This window comes from Rhinatrema bivittatum, chromosome 1, assembly GCF_901001135.1.
Source record: "Rhinatrema bivittatum chromosome 1, aRhiBiv1.1, whole genome shotgun sequence".
Taxonomy (NCBI): Eukaryota; Metazoa; Chordata; class Amphibia; order Gymnophiona; family Rhinatrematidae; genus Rhinatrema; species Rhinatrema bivittatum.
Window position 1 is genome coordinate 807,898,362 of NC_042615.1, and position 18,890 is coordinate 807,917,251.

General features: G+C 42.1%; 1 protein-coding gene across 1 annotated transcript in view; it reads right to left on the reverse strand.

The window, feature by feature from the left end:
- UBAP2 (ubiquitin associated protein 2) overlaps positions 1-18,890 on the reverse strand; it is a 597,209-nt gene that overhangs the window by 84,714 nt on the left and 493,605 nt on the right. The window contains 1 exon segment of the mRNA XM_029581175.1: positions 7,885-7,932. Within this exon segment, the coding sequence (XP_029437035.1) occupies positions 7,885-7,932 (48 nt within the window).

The following is an 18,890-nucleotide window of genomic DNA, read 5'->3' on the forward strand; positions in this document are numbered from 1 at the left end:
CCGATTTTTGGGGGATTAGGAACTACCGGGAATAGAATCCTAGGCCGTGCTGAGAGTAGGGTACTGGTTCTATTGCCCTGGACTGGAGAAGGAGGGAGACCTCCTGTTCCAGAAAGATGGAGTGATCAGATGTTCTCCACATCGATAGAGGTGGGGAGTCCGGTGGGATGGAGAGAAAGTTGAGATGATAACCTTGAGCGATTATCGCTAGGACCCACTGGTCTGAGGTGATTGAGTGCCACCTGTTGTTGAAATGGCACAATTGACCTCCCACTGGTATGTGAGGCAGTGGAAGCTGGCTGCTGCTCTCTATGCAGGAGTCAAAAACCTGAAGCAGGGCCTGGCTGAGGAGCTGCTTGCGGCTTTTGTTTTCATATCTGACAAGACTGGGCTTTTTGAAATGGTCTCGTACTGCTAGTTCTAGCCGGTGGCGGGTAGGACTTTTTCGGATGGAAGAAGGACTTCTTAGTGTCTTTTCGGAAAGGCTGTTTTGAGGAGTACTCAGAAGGCATCAGAGAGTGCTGTCTCAGGGTCTCATGATGGTCCTTGAGTTCCGCCACCGTTCGTTGAATCTGCTCGCCGAACAGATTGTCTCCTATACAGGGCAGGTCTGATAATGTGTCTTGCATTTCAGGGCGAAGGTCCGAAGACCTGAGCCAGGCCCATCTTCTTGCCGAGATAGCAACTGCAGATACCCTGGTAGCAGTGTCAAAGATATCGTAAGATGATCTTATCTCATGCTTGCCCTGCCTCAAAACCTTTGTTTACTAGGGTTTGCAGCTGATCTTGAAATTGCTGAGGCAGGGAGTCTGTCAAGTCTTGTATCTGCTTAAATAAGACCCTGTTATATTGGGTCATATAGAGCTGATAAGAGGCGATTCGGGAGATGAGCATTGAGCCCTGGAAGACCCGGCGACCAATGGCATCTAGAAATATTAGCTCCTTGCGTGGGGGAAAGGAAGAGTGGGGTTTTGATCTCTTTGCCCTCTTTTGGGCAGATTCTACAACCACAGATTGGTGATCCAATTGAGGTTTTTGAAAACCTGGGGTTGACTGTACCAAATAAGTGGTGTCAGCCTTCCTGTTGACTGGAGCAACAGAGCCAGGGTGTTCCCAGTTCTTTTTGAGGAGATCCAGAAGAACTTGGTGAATAGGGATGGAGGTTATTTCCTTGGGAGCATCTAGGAATTGCAACAGCTCCATCATTTGATGCCTGTCATCTTGTTCAGTCTGTAATTGGAAGGGAACCAATTCAGACATCTCCTTCACAAAATTTATGAAGGATAGGTCCTCTAGAGGAGAACGCTTTCTGCTTTCAGTAGGAGAAGGTGGTGAAGGCAGGTCATCGGTGTCTTGTGAAGAATCATCAGTCCAGGTATCATAGGGATCAGCACCTTCCTCTCTAGGAGCCAGAGGGGGACAGGACAGTGGAATCCCTGAAGGTCCTGGTCTAGGCTCCGAAGGAATCAAAGGAATAATTGTAGGCACCAATGAAGGCATCGAAGGCACCGGTAAAGGCATCGATGAATGGATGGGTGGCGCTGACGGACGCATCGGCATCGATGAACATATCGGCATCAATGGCTGAGACATCGGTAGGACTCCTGATGGAGGGATGCAGAACGGTGTTTCTCCTCCCGATGACAAGGTAAGCGGAGAGGGCACCGGAGCCATTGGTGGCCCGGGATCCATTGGTGGAAAAGCGGCAATGAGCGCTTCCATCCTCGAGAGCAGCGGTGCCAACCCTGCCAGAATTGGGTCAGTGGTCGGTTCCACGATCGGTACCAGTGTCGGTGCCGGAGGAACTTGGAGTCGATGCATCGCCTTGTTGATTTCCTCCTGAACCAGCCGGTCCAGTTCTTCTCGGAGACCTGGAGCAAGCAGCCCCGGCTCCGGAACAGAAGGAGGCAGAGGCATAGCCGGAGGGACCACTGTTAAAGGCGAAGTCGTGGCTCCTGTGTTGCCAGCTGATGATCAGGAGCCACGACTCGGTGACCCGGTCGCCGAAAAGATCGGTGCCTTTTCTGGACAGGGTTTCTTCAACGGCGGCTCGGACAATAGCGAGGTCAATGATTTTGCTCCCTTGATGGTTCGAGATTTCCGATGTCGGTGGCGATGTTTCTTTCTGCGATCCCCTCAGTCCTGAGGGGAAGTAGAGGTGGTTGAAGGCTAAGAAGTTGTCTATGCCAGACAGTCACCGGTCGGTGGTCGATACTGGCGCGAAGTTGACGGTGCCGGTTCTGACAACGTTGATGCAATAGACGGCGTCGGGGTTTGAGCACGGAAGAGAAGTTCCATCTTCTCCACTCTGGCCTTTCGACCTTTTGGTGTCATTAGGGCACATTTGGTGCAGGTCAGGACATCGTGCTCACATCCGAGACAAATTACACAGACCATATGAGGGTCTGTTATGGACATGGTGCGATTGCAGTCCGGGCACCGATGGAACCCCGACGCCATGGCCATGAAAAATTTGAGCCGTGGTACGGTCGACAGCCAGTAGGCCACGAGGGCCAAACTCGACGGGAATCGACCGAAAACTTACCGGAGTACCACGGCTTGAAAAATTTGAAGGAGGGACCCCTGTGGGGTAAGAAAGGTTGTAGTAATTCCGTGAGGAAAATTCCTGTCAGGAATCTCTGTGGAGCTCCCTAACTGCATGGCTACTGCTGCGCGGAAAAAAGAAGACTGAAGGGGGACCCCTGCTGGCTGCAGGGCTGGTGCCATGCTGGGCATGCCCAGTAGGAGCCAGTCAAAGTTCTAGAAACTTTGACAAAAGTGTCCTGTGATTGGGCTCCATCCTATGATTTCACCCATATGTGATGACTACCATCCTGCTTGTCCTGTGAGAAATGTTGACACCCTTTTTAAACACAACTATGCCAACTGCTTTCACTACATCAGCTGGCAACACATTTTACAGTGCATTTGTGTGCTGGGTGAAAAAATATTTTCTCCCATTTGTTTGAAAAGTGCTACTTATTAGCTTCATGGAGTGTTTGCAGATGTTTGTACTGTCTGAAAGGCTGAATAACCATTCTCTATTTCCCCTTCAAGATTTTATGGACCTGGGAGCAGTTTTAAATAAATCGTTAGACTGCCCTGTGATATATTCTGACATAGTTGACAGGGGCTTTGGAAAAAAGGTTTATAATCGCCTTTATAAGCCAGATGTAATGAGTGTTATTTTTTCATAATAAAATTTAAAATTTCTGTATTTGTTTAAAATATTTGGTAAACCAGTTTAAAATCGGTAAAGGGTTTTAAAAGCACTATATATTAAATTAGTGCTCATTTTTTTATCCATGTTAGAAAAGGTGGATTTTATCTCTCATTCATTGGCCAGTCAGTGAGTGGACAACCAAAGGGGCTGAACACACACAAGTTTGAAACTTGAGTGCAGTAACTCCAATCATCAGGACTTCAACCCTGGCTACTGTCCATTTGTGCATCCTTCATAAGCACTCATAATTCAGTTATTTTTCATAGTTAAAAAAATATAAAATAAAACTAAATCTTACACTCATTCACCTCACTCACTATGTTTGGATCAAACATACTGGCTTGGAGTTTCTAAAGACCACTGTTAGTAAATTTAAATATCAGTGGATAGTGGAGGCCTGCTGGGTTGGGGAATGAAGCTAAAATCACAAAAATACTGTATGTGCATACATTGCCATTGAGTCCATCGTGATCCCATTCTATATTTCTAAACTTGTCTAATTATATTTTAGGAGTTTTAGATGGTTCCGTTTAGTTAAAAGTACATTTCCTGGCATTTTCACAGTCACATGACCAGTGACCAGCCAGTAATGAATGTATGATACTGTAAAATTTGGTTCGGTGTGCCACAAGGATCAAGCAAACTTGAAAGTATGTCCAAATATAAAAAAGGTTGAGAAGCTCTGATCTATTATATGCCACTACTAGTGCCTCCTTTTTCTGATGGCATATGCAACATAAGTTGCATAAGTTGCATATGCCGTTTTAAGCATACACGTTGTCTTGCTGATATACACTAAACACAAAAGTAATGCCCACTACTTAGTCACAAAAATTATAACATTACATATTACTTCAAACAAAGAAAAATATTTTAGTGAGGAAAGAGGGGTTTCATATATATAGTTATTAACAGTACCTACCAGGTTACTATTAACCAACCTCCAGCCTCCTATTAATTTAAAATCAGTGTAGTGTCTCAACAAATGTGGTACTCCATCAAAAACAATACATCAAAGCTGTAGTCTTGCCAGACACAAGATTGATTTGAGAAGAAGCTTTATAAAAAATGTGGCTATTTGGCCATGTTTGTACAAGTGAATTGTGAAGAAGCCTGACGAAAGTATGTGATCTATTTGGCTGTGTCGGGTCCCCTGAAGAAGGAAAGTTATTCCGAAACGCAGCTACGTTGGGAGCAAAATTAATCGGCTAAGTAGACCTATTTCTACCAAGTTTGTATTATACTTATGATGAAAAGTTTACATTACACTTATTCAAGACTACGTTTTGATGTATTGCTTTTGCTGGAGTACCAAGTTTGTTGAGACACTACACTGATTTTTTAATTAATAGGAGGCTGGAGGTTGGTTAATGGTAACCTGGTAGGTACTGTTAATAACTATATATATGAAACCACCTCTTTCCTCACTCAAATGTGTTTCTTTGTTTGAAGTAATATGTAGTGTTCTCATAATTTTTGTGAATAAGTAGTGGGTATTATTTTTGTGTTATAGTTGATTTAATTTTCTCTCACTACGTGGATTTTTGCACTTTTTTAGATATACACTAAACAGCAGGGACATCATAAAGCATATCTGACATCTTCTGTGGTGGCATGTGAAGTGTTGGCAAATTCTGAATAGCCTACGATCTGGCAGCATTAGCTCTTGTCCTTAAAAGATTTTATCACAAATACTGCAATGCCTGTACATAGAAGGTCCTGCTGGCCACTGTAATCTCTCTTATTCTGTGAAATATAGGCTGAATGCACTATCATGTCCCTGAGATTTCTTGCCCTAGTCATGGCAAAAATTGGTAAATTCCAACACTATTTAGCCAAACCAGAAACCTTTCGAGATCTTCTATTTTGCCACCCCATAACATCGGTATATCGTCGATGAATCATTTCCATAAATGAATATTAGCTTTAAAGCACAGAGCAACAGTTGGTCTGTATGCTACCATATTCCTCATATACAAACGTGCTAAAAGCAAGCATTAAGAGACATTGGCAAGGCCTGATTCTGGAACACTGGGTGCACAGTTTACCAATTTTTGTCATGACTAGGGCAAGAAATCTCAGTGACATGGTAGTGCATTCAGCCTATATTTCAAAGAATAAAAGAACACAACAGCCCACCAGCAGGACATTATGCATGTGGGTACTGCAATATTTGTGATAAAATATTTCAAGAACAAGAGTTAATATTGCCACATTGTAGACCATTCAGAATTTGCCAGCACCTCACATGTATCATAGAAGGTGTCATATATGCAATCTGGTGTCCCTGTGGTTTAGTGTATATCGGTAAGAAACACGTATGCTTAAAACACGAGTACAGGAACACTTAAGTTGCACATGCCATCACAAAACAGAGGCACCAGTAGTGGCACACTGGATGGAGTTATCACATACAATAGATGAAGAGCGAGTAGCAAGTTTAGAACTACAATGTCCAGCAAGAGAAGGTGATTTTGATATAAGGTTACTCTGGCTAAATTAATTCAACCGGTGATAACGCAGAAGCCCAGTGACGCCAACAAAAAGTTTGAGTGCGATTGGTCCCATAACTATTTAAAAGCTAATGTAAGTATACAGACACCAATGATCCAAACAAGATAGCGGCTATATAAATGAAAGAACATTGATACACAGTAAGTTAAAAATTACTTTTTTCTCTGCACCAGAAAGGAAATTTGCTATAAAGTGTGTTGCTTTTTCCTAAGCTCTCTCTAGCCCCTAACACACACAATATGTCAAAACGCTGGCAGTGTCGGGCACTGGGAACATAACAGAACATCTCGAAAAGAAGATGAGTGGAGGCATCTCCTCTATTAAAGATAAGTTTTCTAACTTGGTCCTGTCAATACAATTTCAAGATCAAGAAAGTACGATGGAAAATAGGAATGGACAATGGTTAGATTTCTATGAAATGTTTTATCTGCATAAGTAGAAAAACAGATTTTATTTGCATACAAAAAACAAAAAACCCCAAAGTATTAAAGAAAATTTTATATTATAACGGCACACAAGTTAATTTATGGTTGCAGCCTAAAGAATGGCGAGCACCTAGCTTGATGTGGTCAGACATCAGAGATAGCCAAACAGGCTTTAATTTCCCATACTGGTTTGTGTAGTAATAAACAAAAATAAACGATGGCTCTTACTTTTGGATCTATGATTAGATTAAGGGATGAGTTAATCAGCAAAATAATGAATTAATACCTTCCTATTTATAATTATCCTTTACTCCTACTATGATAATGCAATATTTCTACTTTGATATTGAATGCACTACTTTTTTCACTTATAGATGTTAGATGCAAACTGTATACTGCTGCACCTTTTAGTCACAGTCAGAAATGTTAATTGCAGAGCATGTGAGAACCTGAACATTAGACTGGATGAATACTAAGCAACCCAGTCTCATTTCAATTCCAGCTATACTCTCAGGCAGAGAAACAGACCATTTCTTTAGGACTGGATCACAGAAGAGGTTCTAAGTATGTCAAGTTTGCAAGTGCTCTGTAAAAGGTTATAGATGCTACAAGCAATTTTCTCTTGTGGTACAATAGCATCTCACATTAGTTATGACTGACAGAACCACTGCAATCAGCAAGAAAAGGCTATGGAGACAAACCTCAATTTACTGAGCTAAATGCTCACGTCACCCAATTTAGTTATGAAAGCTGCTAACTTACAAATTGCTCTGAAGCCTTTAAGGAAAGGAATTTGATTCTATATACTACCTTTCCCACAAACAGAATCCTTAAATATTTCACAAGCAAACAGGAGTTACAGACAGCACAAAGAGCACATGATTTCTTCTTCATATCATAAGAGGCTGTAATCAGATTTAAACCCAAGAACAGATTTCACACCATTGTGCACTAATCCTCGCTCAATTCTCCAAGGTTCCTGATAACATGTTTTAGCATGCTCTTAGCAGCTTCTGCAAGGATGTTTTCATGCCACTAGTTTACAGACTAGATGGACTATTTGGGGCAGACTAGATGGACCATTTTGGTCTTTTTCTCCCATCATTACTATGTTACTTGTAATGCATTACAAAGCATTAAAGCAGTGAAGTTTCCTAACCAGACGTACCTCCCCTCCTCAAAAGAGAAATTAAAATATCTCTTCTCATCCCAAAAGCGACTTCTCTGTTTCTTTCCTGTTCAGCATTTTTCTTTTCTTGGTTAATCCAAATAAAGTTTCATACCTGCAGTTGTACTGACTAATCAGCAGTATCCCTGCTGTTTAGGCAATCAAAAATAATATTCCATAACGCAGCAAAGGTACAGATCTGAATCAGTAAAATCACAGATGTGCACTGATGTCTATATTTAAATTAGATCCTCAAAATGATTCTTTATAAGTATTTCTTTTTTAAACAAGTTCATGAATGAATTGGCAGTATTACTTAATCAGAAAAGTAGATCATTGTATGGCTCATCCAAATTTTGTTTACATAAATGTCAGTTACTTTAAATGAACTAAAAAAATGGATAAGTTATAAGGCCAGATCTGGTAAATGCAGTTTTAGTCATTTCTCTTCAAAAAGTAAGCCATTTCTATATTTTTTTTTTTTACAAGTCTATACTGTTCTGCAGATGACTTTCTCTTACTCAAAGCTAAAGTGTGAATGCACTGCTACTTACCATTGGCAGCCTGGACTGAAGCATCTGGAGATCATCGTAGCCATAAATCTGCTTGAAGACAGAGAGAAACAGAAGACCACAATGCCATTATAAAATACTTCTCAGTGACATTTCATGATGCAAAAATTAGTAACCAAGTCTGAAGATGTACCAAATCTAACACATACACATCCTGACAGAGTCTGAAAAGCAACAATCAAAAAACGATTTACACTTAAACTCCTCTAGCTTTGATTTATTTCATTTTACATTTTTAAGAAAAAGCCATGTTTTATATTCACTGCCCACATCAACAGTCTCTAGAGAGCAGCTAGTTCACACTACTGGGACATCCTATAATATGAATGTTACTTTATTACGATCCCTTTGAAGTCTGGAGCCATGTCTGGTTTTCTGGGTGACTAAAATATGCAAGTTAGCCTGATTTGTTTTAGACCAAATGTATGCAAATATAATGGGATGAATATACACAATGGAAATAATTAAAATTCTACTGGTTTAAGACTATTGAGTACCAATCACTGCTACCAATCTCTTTATTCATCTGTGCTCCGTTCTGTAGCCAAACTGTAGAGAACCCAAGTGGTAACAGTGTTCATGGGAACTGCTGCCCTAAAAAAACGTCCCAGAAGGGAGAGCAGCAACTATTCAGGGAGGCCAAAAGCTCTTTAATTAAGAGAAAACACCAAGGTCTAGAAGTCGTCAGGCTCATTCTGCATTGAATGCATGGAAACAAAGGTTAAATCAAAACAAAAAAAATATGAAGGTGACAACTTTTTATGAAGCTCCCTTTTCTCGGGTCGAGAGTGCTGAAATCAAGAAATGTATTAAATGAATCCAACAAAAGGTGTCACTTTACATACTTTTTGTATTTATTTGCTAACCTTTATTTCCTGACAAATTCTGGGAAGAAAGAACAAGCAGAACATTTAAATATGGGATTTTTTTAAAGCACCTGTACCTGCAAATTGCTTTAGGCCCCCCCTTTAGGGAAAAGGCAGTATAGAAAACCGAAAAGAAATAAACAGAGAATAGAATCTTACAAGAGGATGATCAGGCTGAAAGTGGTAGCACAATATGGCTTTCTGGTGGTGTCTGTATTCATATTACAAATGCTCAGCTTTCAATGGTTGGTACGGCAGTCTTTTAAAATGCAAATTACTATATAAAAAATAGTCTCAAATTTGCAAAAGAAAAAAGACATATATTCCATAAATCAGGCCAGCTGTAAGCAAGACATGCAGAACCAAAGCAAGTTCATTTTTATCTGCTGCCCTTCAAACGCTATGAATTAGCATTATGGGGAAAAGGCAAGTAAAAATCTATGCTTTGAATTTGCTTACTGAAGGGTGAGAAGGAAGGTCACATTTATTTTGAGTCCTCTCGTTTCCATGATTAGGTGGATTTCTTATTTTTTGGCACACCTCTTGCCTTATTTATTCCTTCCCTTTCTGGGGAGACAAACAATCAACACCATCTGGTTTTAAAACCCCAGCACCCTGTAAGCCTCAGTTCAGCACAATGATATCCTGGTGCACTAAGAAGCAGGAAACAATGGTGCTGGCTCTCAGGTGGCATTGCTGGTACTCCGACTATGGTATTAGAAGCCCCTCTACTACTGCTGCAGTCACTTGTATCGCAGAATATATTCCAAGGCACTTGTGAAGGAGCAGTGATGTAAGCTGTGAAGCCTTTGGATAAATTCCAAACTTGTATATCTTTAGATGGCAAATTGATAAGATGATGGCAGTTAACCTGAAATAATTTGTCATCTATCAACATTTTCACTCCGAGGTACGTCAGATATTTCTCAGCCCATTTGAAGGGGAAATTTTCTTATAAAGCATCAACCTCTAATTTTTTCTTTTTAAATTCATCTTTTATCAGGTCAAAGAAATAAGACATACATGTGAGCAAACTGGTAACAACCAGGAGGTGAATGCAAGAAAAACTTTACAACATTGGTTATAATCAAAATATAATGACCTAAAGTTTTCAAAATAACCCCTCCCAAAGCATAGGTTTCAACCTATGAAAACAAAAACATTCACACCTCATGCACTCTGACATTCTCACGCAGTCACACGCAGCGCTCATCAGCAACCGAGCTGAGCAAGCCAAATAAAAGAAGAGAGCAAAAGAAGGCAATTAGAAAGTTATATAACGCTTGAAACACCTTGTGCCAACAGAGAAAATAACCTTGTAATGCTCTAAATGTCTTATAAGATGTCAGCTCCCTTCTCCAAAAAGATTCCATGCGCACAGTACTTTCCATTCCATCTCTGCATTTCTTACACTACGAGGAGCAAAACAAAGAATCTGCCACTCTGAACATAGCAGCCAAGAGGGAAATTGATTTCTCCTTTAAAATCAGTATTCCCTCAGTATTGGGCAGAGGTTCCTGGACTAATGCAAATAATAGTAGTAACAAAAGGTACCCCGCTATGCACACAAGCCTAGAACAAATGCGTCAGCGTACCCTCCATTAATTTTTATAGTGCCCTCTGGAGATGTGTAAAGCTTCTGCAATTGTTTAACACAATTCTTCCCTATACCCATCCATTCTAGCATCTTAAACTCCCAGCGAACACTATCAAATGCTTTTTTTTTTAGCATCAATTGCAAGCAAAATCAAAGGCAATTTTTTTTGTTCTGCCTCTCAGATAAGGTTAAGTAACCTAACATTATCAGAGGTCTGCCTCACAGGGAAAAATATTCACTGACCCTCATGCACCAAACTGGGTACCAAACATAATAATCGATTTGCTAATAATTTTGCTATGAGCAAAATCAATATTAGCAGCGATATGGGTCTATAAGATCCACACAATATCCTGCCTTTACCTTCCCTGAGTATTTCCATAACACTTACCAATTTCATACAGGGTGGAAAATCCCTCCTCAACTAACAATGAATTAAAGAGCATCTTTACTAGCAATCCCCCCCACACCAGCCAATTTTTTTTTAATAGAATCTAGAGGTGAACCCATTCAATGCTGTGGACTTAATAGATTTTTATGCTTTAATTACCATTATGATTTCTACCTTTGCAACCTCCATATCCAGTTTATTTTGTTCCTCCATTGAAAGAACCAGTAAGATAATGTTATCTAAATATGTATCGATATCAGTTTTTTCTGCAGCAGATTCAACAGCATATAACTCCTGGTAGAACAGATTTTACATTTTCAAAGAGCATATTCAGGGTAATTTTCAAAGGAAAATGTAAATATACTATCATAGCAATTTTCAAAAGCCCATTTACCCACGTTAAGTGCACTTAATGCGGGTAAAACCTGTTGACAATTCAATAGCATATATTGTAGCCTTTTTGATCTTTACTCTGCAATGTCTGGTTTTGTCATCTTGTTTATCTACTTAAAAGGAAGAAACATTCTATTGGCTGTACTCCTTTGTTCACAGAACGTCTGTTTGGTTAATCATAAAAGATAATTTAGGTTGTCTACTTGTAGGTCTTTTAAGTTTTGCCTTTTTAGTTTCCAATTTGATCAACATTGATTTTGAGGCTATTCGCTTTTGCTGCTCCTCAAGCCTATTAATACTCTGGTATACCGATTTTTCCCCTTTTTCTTCCTTTCGTTGCAAACCACAATATCAATTTAACTGAGGACTGCCTTCAAGCAATCCCACCTCACCGGCATCAATGAACAAAGATACATATTCATCAATTGGACCTTCAGTTTTTGTACAAATCGGCTTATCCTTCAAAAAACGTATTCAGCCTCCAATATTTCTTCCCTTGCAGTGTTCTTATTCCTAAGAAGTCACCTCAAATAGAAGCATGATTTGACCATGTGATATTTATTTCCACCAAGGTTATGTCCTGCACTAGTCTCATATTTAATAGCATTAAGTCTAACTGCAAACAGTTGTTAAATGTGTAAGATAAATATATAGTTTTTTTTCTGTGAAGGTTTTTTGTATTTGCCAGGCAATCCAAAAATTGACAGTTTTTTGTTTGTACAGAGCTGTGTATGTCAAGTACTGCTATAGAAACGTTAAGCAGTAGTAAAACTCAGCTCTGTGGATTCCACGACTCCCCCCAATCCCAAAGGAATTATCCAACTTTGGTGAAATTGTTAAATTGAAATCTCCTTCCAAGATCAAGGGACCCAAGACTGCTCTGATATTACATCAAAAAGCTTCCCTGGTTCTGGGTAGGGGTTAAGGAGGAGGTACAGAAGATTTGCTTTGGGGAGAGATCTACAAACAAGTAGTCAATATGGATAAGTTGGTAATTAGGAGTTGGTAGGGGAGAGGGGTTGTTGGAGATGTATATATGTGGGTGGGAAAGGGTGGTTGAGGGGATTATTTATTTATTATACTTACTATATTGCCCATAAAAATTTTAAGCGAGCAATTTACAATAAAAACATTCATAAAATCATAGCAAACTACAAAAAACAAGAACATACAATCCTGTTACATGTCGAACTCTTCTGTTGGAAAGCCATTCCATAAATAAATGATGTGACTTGAGCCCTGCAGAACTTTTTCTAGAACTTAATAATTAGACTACTCAGAAATGTATTTTAGGCAAAGTAATTTTAAGGAGGGAGGGTTCTTTTGTTTTATTCTGTGTTTTAGTGAAGGCGGACTGAGTGAGTCTCAGGCCGCCATATATAACTTGGGCACGAGCGGCAGGGAGCATAGGAAGGGTGAGGAAGAGGGGGGGGGGGGAGATCAAGATGACCAATGGCAGCGACAGCAATTCAAATTGCTGCGATGCTATTGGTCAGCATGCAAGCAAAGAGTCAGCGTTGGGGAGAGCAAAGGCAGTTGGGTATTGGCGGTGAAGCAAGTGGCAATTGACTGCTTTTTCTCCGTTGAAAATACCTAGCTGCCTTTTTTCGTTTTTTTCATCATTTTTCCAGGCGGCGGGAATTACTGTTCCTACGGGAATCAGGAGAGGCAGACAAGACAGCGTCCCCTTCCGTCAGGGAGGCCTCTGTCTGGCCTAAGGCATCCGTGGCGCGTGAAGGGCAGATGCTGTTGCTGACCGGCCCCCCGGGGAAAACCGTGGTAAGTTCGTGCCGGACCGGCGCGTTTACGATCGCAGGGGCTCCTCCGGGGGCCGGCCCCTTCCCATTCCAGTTCGGAGCCCCCTCCGGGCACCCCCTCCCCCGTCGTAGACTCGGGAGAGAGTGGGCCCAAGCCGGACAAATCCCCCCCCCCCTCTCCTTGGCACAGGCTGACGAAAGCCATACTTCTCAGAAGCCTAGGGAGCCGATGCCCCCAGGGGTCCCAGCCTCCCTCAGCCATGCGCAAATTTTTCTGGCCGTTACCTCTGTGGATAGTGCCCTCGCAGCTTCGGAGCCGCTTGCCTCTGTTTCCAGCAAGCAGCCTAAGAGGCGCGCGCCCTCAGCATCTTCCCCGTGCATGCCGGGTGTCCTCAAGCTTTGGACCGGTCGAGGGAGGAGCCGTGTCCACAGGGGCGGGGCCATGCCCTTTTTCAGCAGGTTACAGCGCCCCCGAGGTTCTGTTTCCCCAGAGGGCCAGCGAATACTACAGTGTCATAGCAGAGTAGGAGGGAAGGGCAAGCAGCCTGCCCAGAGGCAGGTCAGAGGAGTGATAGAATCCCGGGCTTCTGGGTTGGGGGAGAGTACTGTCCCCTCCCCTCCCCCCCACCTAGCCTTGGTATGGAGCTTGGTGCTCCCACTGCTGCCCTTATAGTTGACATCTTAGGACACCTCGCAAGTTCAAAATTTAGTAATTATTTCGGTGCAGCAAGGAGGGGAGGGGAGGGAGAAGAGGGTATCGAGGGTTGGCAACCTGCTCAGGGCGACCCCCTTGGCGAGGATGTTTTTCCTGGGAGGGAGTGGTCGAGGGATGATTTCAGGAAGGGTGACAGGGCTAGTGGTTCCCAGGGCCAGGGTTTTTCAGAGTAGTATGGCGGTTCCATTAGGGAGCGTGCGAAGGCTGGGGTTGCAGGTATGTTTACAGGTGTGGATGATGGCAAGGTCCCAGGGCCGTTCAGACAGGAAGCTTGGCGGGAGCAAGAATTCTCAGAGCGAAAGGAAGGATTGAAGCATGAAAGGATGGCGATGAGGGAGATTTCCGCGGAACGCTGGAGCAGCGGTGCATCAGGAGTCCCTGAAAGTAGCGCATCGAGCGTCGGAAAAGGTATGATGGAAAAAGGGGAAGCATGAATTGGCAGAGGGCATATTAAGAGGAAGAAGAGGTCTCGCACTAGCAGTAGTTCGAGTTCGTCTTCTTCTTCTACGAGTTCGAGTGATCAAGGGTTGAGTTTGCGCACGGCTCTGGAGGAAGGTCCGAGGCACGATACGGGGCATCCGGCTTTGGCTTTGACAGAATTATGGGAAGAGGTGCCCAAGCATTTAGTGAAGCGTATTATAAAACGTAAATTTGTAAACATTTTTAAATTGTTATCAGGTAGAAGAGGCGGAAGGAAGGCTAGTAAGAAAGCCAAAAAGAAGAATAAGAGGGAAGAGGGTGTACCAAAAATCTCCAAGAACATAGTCAATTGGGTTCATGGTTTTTTTATGTTTGGCAAGTGTAGTCAGTCATTTCGATCCCACGCAGTACGGTGCTTTGTCATATGCTGACAGCATTTTAGGAGGATTTTTAAGGATTACGAAGGCTGGGCTTGGCTCAATTATGATGAGAAGTTCCGGGACAAAATGGCTGGGAATAAATTTATGTCTTGGGGATCGCAAGACATTCATCTGTGGTTAACACAGATGACAAATAAGGGTGTAAGCACTAGTAGAAGTGTGGGAGCAGGTGGCGGTGTTAGCGTTAGTGCACCGGGTTCTGCAGTCAGAGGTAACAAGGGCTCTTCCTTTCGAGGTCCAGGAAGTTTTCGAAAGATCGAGCAAGGTGTTAAAAATATTGGAAGTAGATCAGACCTCTGCTGGAGGTTTAACAAGCTACGTGCTTGTTTCCCGAATGCAAATTCAGGCATGCCTCTGCCGCATGCGGAGGCGTGCATTCAGCCCTTAAATGCCCCCAAGGACAGGGTGCAGTCGTTACCAAGGATGCTAAGTTATGAAGTATTGTATCAGAAAGCGGAGACTCCTATTCTGCTCGAAGCATTAGTAGAGGGTTTAAGGTCTTATCCGGATTCAGCAGTAGTTTCTTTGTTGACCGAGGGGTTTACTTTTGGTTTTATTATCCCATACGAAGGACCAGGATGTGGTGGGAGGATAAGGAATTCAAGATCAGTTTACAGGCTGGCAGATGTAGCGTGCGAGAAGTTAAAGGCTGAAATTCAATTAGGGAGAGTGGTAGGGCTGTTTGCCGTTCGGCTGTTTAATAGGATGCACTTATCGCCATTGGCGGTTATCCCTAAAAAGGCATCGGGTAAGTTTTGGTTGATTCTTAATTTGTCATATCCTGAGGGATCATCTGTTAATGACTTTATCCCCAGGAACGAGTGTACGGTGAAATATGCTTCTTTTGATGAAGCCATCGCTTTAGTACGCAGAGCAGGGCCTGGTGCTTTGTTAGCCAAGGTGGACATTGAATCTGCCTTCAAGTTATTACCTATTCATCCTTCATGTTTCTCTTTATTGGGGTTTTATTTTGAGGAGGGTTACTTTGTTGATAGATGTCTCCCAATGGGTTGCTCGATTTCGTGCGCTCTATTTGAGGCCTTCAGCACCTTCATTCACTGGGCTACGATGCAGTATAATGATTGTGAGGATTCTTTACATTACTTAGATGATTTTTTGTTCGTGGGGCCTAGCGAGTCCGGTGTTTGTCTGAGTCAGTTAAATGGTTTCTTAGAGGTGGCTAAGTCTTTCGGAGTGCCCATTGTGCATGACAAAACTGAAGGGCCCGTCACTAAATTGACATTTTTAGGAATTGAATTGGATTCTGTAGAAATGGTGTCGAGGTTACCGTACGAGAAGGTACTCCAGTTGAAGGAATTGGTTAGGTTGGTCCGAGGATAAGTGAAAGTGACTTTGAAGCAGATGCAATCTTTGATAGACTCACTTAACTTTGCATGTCTGGTAATACCGATGGGTCGGGCGTTTATTCGTAGACTGTCAGCTAGAACAGTGGGAGTCAGAGCAGGGCATCATTTCATTCGGGTGACGCAAACAGTAAGGAATGAGTTAGAGGTATGGGAGGGTTTCTTAAATTCTTTTAATGGAGTTTGTATGATGCAGGATGAAGAGATTTCGAATGAGGACTTGGACTTGCATTCTGAAGCTGCTGGGGTGACCGGTTTCGGCATATATTTTAGGGGACAATGATGTGCAGAGTGGTGGCCTGAGCAGTGGGTGTATGATGGGTTAACAAAGAACATCACATTCCTGGAACTTTTCCCGATCATAGTGGCTTTGACCATTTGGGGTACAGAGTTGGCCAATAAGAAAGTAGTGTGGTGGTGCGATAACTTAGGGATTGTTCAAGTAGTGAACAAACAGGCTGCAAAGTGCCCTAGAGTGTCGGTCTTGTTGAGGGAGATGGTTATTTTATGTTTAAGATGGAATGTAACCATATGAGCAAGACATGTTCCGGGGAACTTGAACCTGATTGTGGATGCTCTCTCGTTTCAAGTGGGATTTCTTCAGGGCAGAGGCACCACAGGCGAGTTCGCAGGGAAAGAATTTCCCAGAATATCTTTGGCAATTCGGCACGATGAAATGTGGAACTTGATCCGCCAATCCCTGGCACCAGCGACATGGAAATCTTACATGGCGGGCAGAGGAGTGGTGTCTCGTTTCTTTGATATCTTTGGGATGGAATTGGGCGGGGGGGGGGGGGAGGTGCGGGAAGGTGATGTAGTCCAGTTTATTTCATGGGCAAAAGGGGCAGGTTATTCATTAACATCGGTCCGGTGTCATTTAGTGGGATTTGCGTTTTTTCAGAAACTTGGGGGTTGGCGAAATCCCACTGGCAGTTCCTGAACAACCAAAATAGCAAATGGTAGACAAAGGAAGCAGACGTCTGTAGAGAAATTTGGGAAACACCTCGTCTCAACTTTAATGCCTTCCCAAGGTGATCAGAGACTCCTTTCAACCTGATCCTGGCAGGGGATTAAAGATGGGAGGCAAGATAATGGAGAAGTAATACGAGACTTGAAAGTGCTGTGAGTTTCTCTCTAGTTACAACTCAGGGTACACCATGTAGTTTACTTAGGCTGAATTACCTCTGTAAGAAAAGGTGTTATGACTGGTTCATTTTATTTTTATATTATATCTCTTCTGGGAGGCATGGGTGGGGTTGATGTATAGCAGATTTGCAGTGATTTTGGAAGAGGAGATGGATGAAGGGTGGCTCATTCCTCCAAGGAGTAGAAGTCTACTGTGAGCTAGTAAACAGGGATTATGGGGTTAGGGGTTTATCAAATGGGTAGATGGGAATAGGATGGAAGGATGGAGAGGGGAAGGGCGAGGAAAGGGAAGAGAGTTGTTATCCTCAGCAGGTTTACCATTATGGGGATTTCTGGGTGGGATAGATCAGTAAGGAAAAGATGGGTTCTTAGGAATAAGTTGTGGAGCATGAGGGTAAAGAGTGTTGAGGTACCATGATTTCTATTAAATTTGTTTCATTCAATGTTAAAAGGTTGAATACCTCTTACAAACGTCAGCTTTTATATAGGGAAATGGTACAGCTTCAAGCAACTGTTGCATTTATACAGGAGACGCATTTGAGGAAAAGAGACAAACGCCTCTTATCTTCTAAGTATTTTTCACATCAGTGTTTTGCTTATAATTCTCCTGGGCATAGGTACAATGGGGTGGGAATACTTATCGCTAGCAATGCATTAGTTCAGATTTTGGCAGTTAAAAGAGATGAGGGGGAGGTTCATTATAGTGCATGCAGATATTTATAATAGAAGGTTTATCCTAGTTAATGTATATTGCCCAAATGTGGCACAGAGATTAACGTTGGATGAGATTAATAAACAACTAGGGCAATTTGTGAGTGGGAGTTTAATATCCCTGGACTCTCCTCTTTGGATAGTTATCAGGAGGTGCTGGTGTATCAGAAAGAGACAGATTATTGCTTAAGAAGTTAATGGAAAATTGGCATTTAATTGATATATGGCACTTAATGCATCCTTCTAATAGGAATTACTATTTTTACTCTTGCCCGCACGCCTCTTATTCGAGAATCAACTTTTTTTGTAATAGATAATGAGATGGTTTCTGGATCTATTAGGTCAGATATTGAATGCATACCTTGGTCAGATCACGCACAAATATGGTGGGAAGTGATTGTTAAAGACATGGAAAATGTGTGTCATTTCTGGAAACTGAATGATTGTCTTATAAAAAAATAAAGCATATAGTAACAGAATTCAGACGTGTATAGAAGATTAGATTATAAGTAATGCTATTGAGGGAATGTCTTCCATAACATTGTGGGAATGTGAAAAGCAGTGACCTGTGGGTTTTTGATTAGTCTGGATACCTATCATAAAAAATAGCAAGAGAGAAACTCATATTACTACAGGAACACTAAATGATCTGGACAAGAGACAAAGGGCAGCCGGGTTCAACAGGAGTGGGAAAATTGGATAATATTCAGCATAAAAAGATTAGATGCAGACAAGATCGCTTTCCACTTAGACCAAATCAAACAAATATATTAGGAATTTGGAGATAAGGCTGGGAAAGTATTGGCTAGTAGATTGAAGGATAAAAGAATTCAATCTCAAATTGCTCGTATCAAAGACAAAGGGAGTCATTTACAGCTGGAGAATGTGGCTATAAAATCTAGGTTTGTACAATTTTATGAAGATCTATACTCTGTGGAGACTAAGGGATCTAGGGAAGAACTTAATTGGAGGTAATGGATCTACCAAAGATATTTGAGGATGCTAGGTTAGATCTCGGGAGACCTATTTCTGCATTAGAAGTTAGGGAGGCGGGGGGGGGGGGGGGGGGGGGGGAAATCGCACACGCAGCGAATTGAGCAGGAAACCGTGATGGCATCAGATGAATTGGACCTGCCATCGCGCAACAAACTATGACAGTAGTTCCTGGACCTGAAAAACGACATGAGA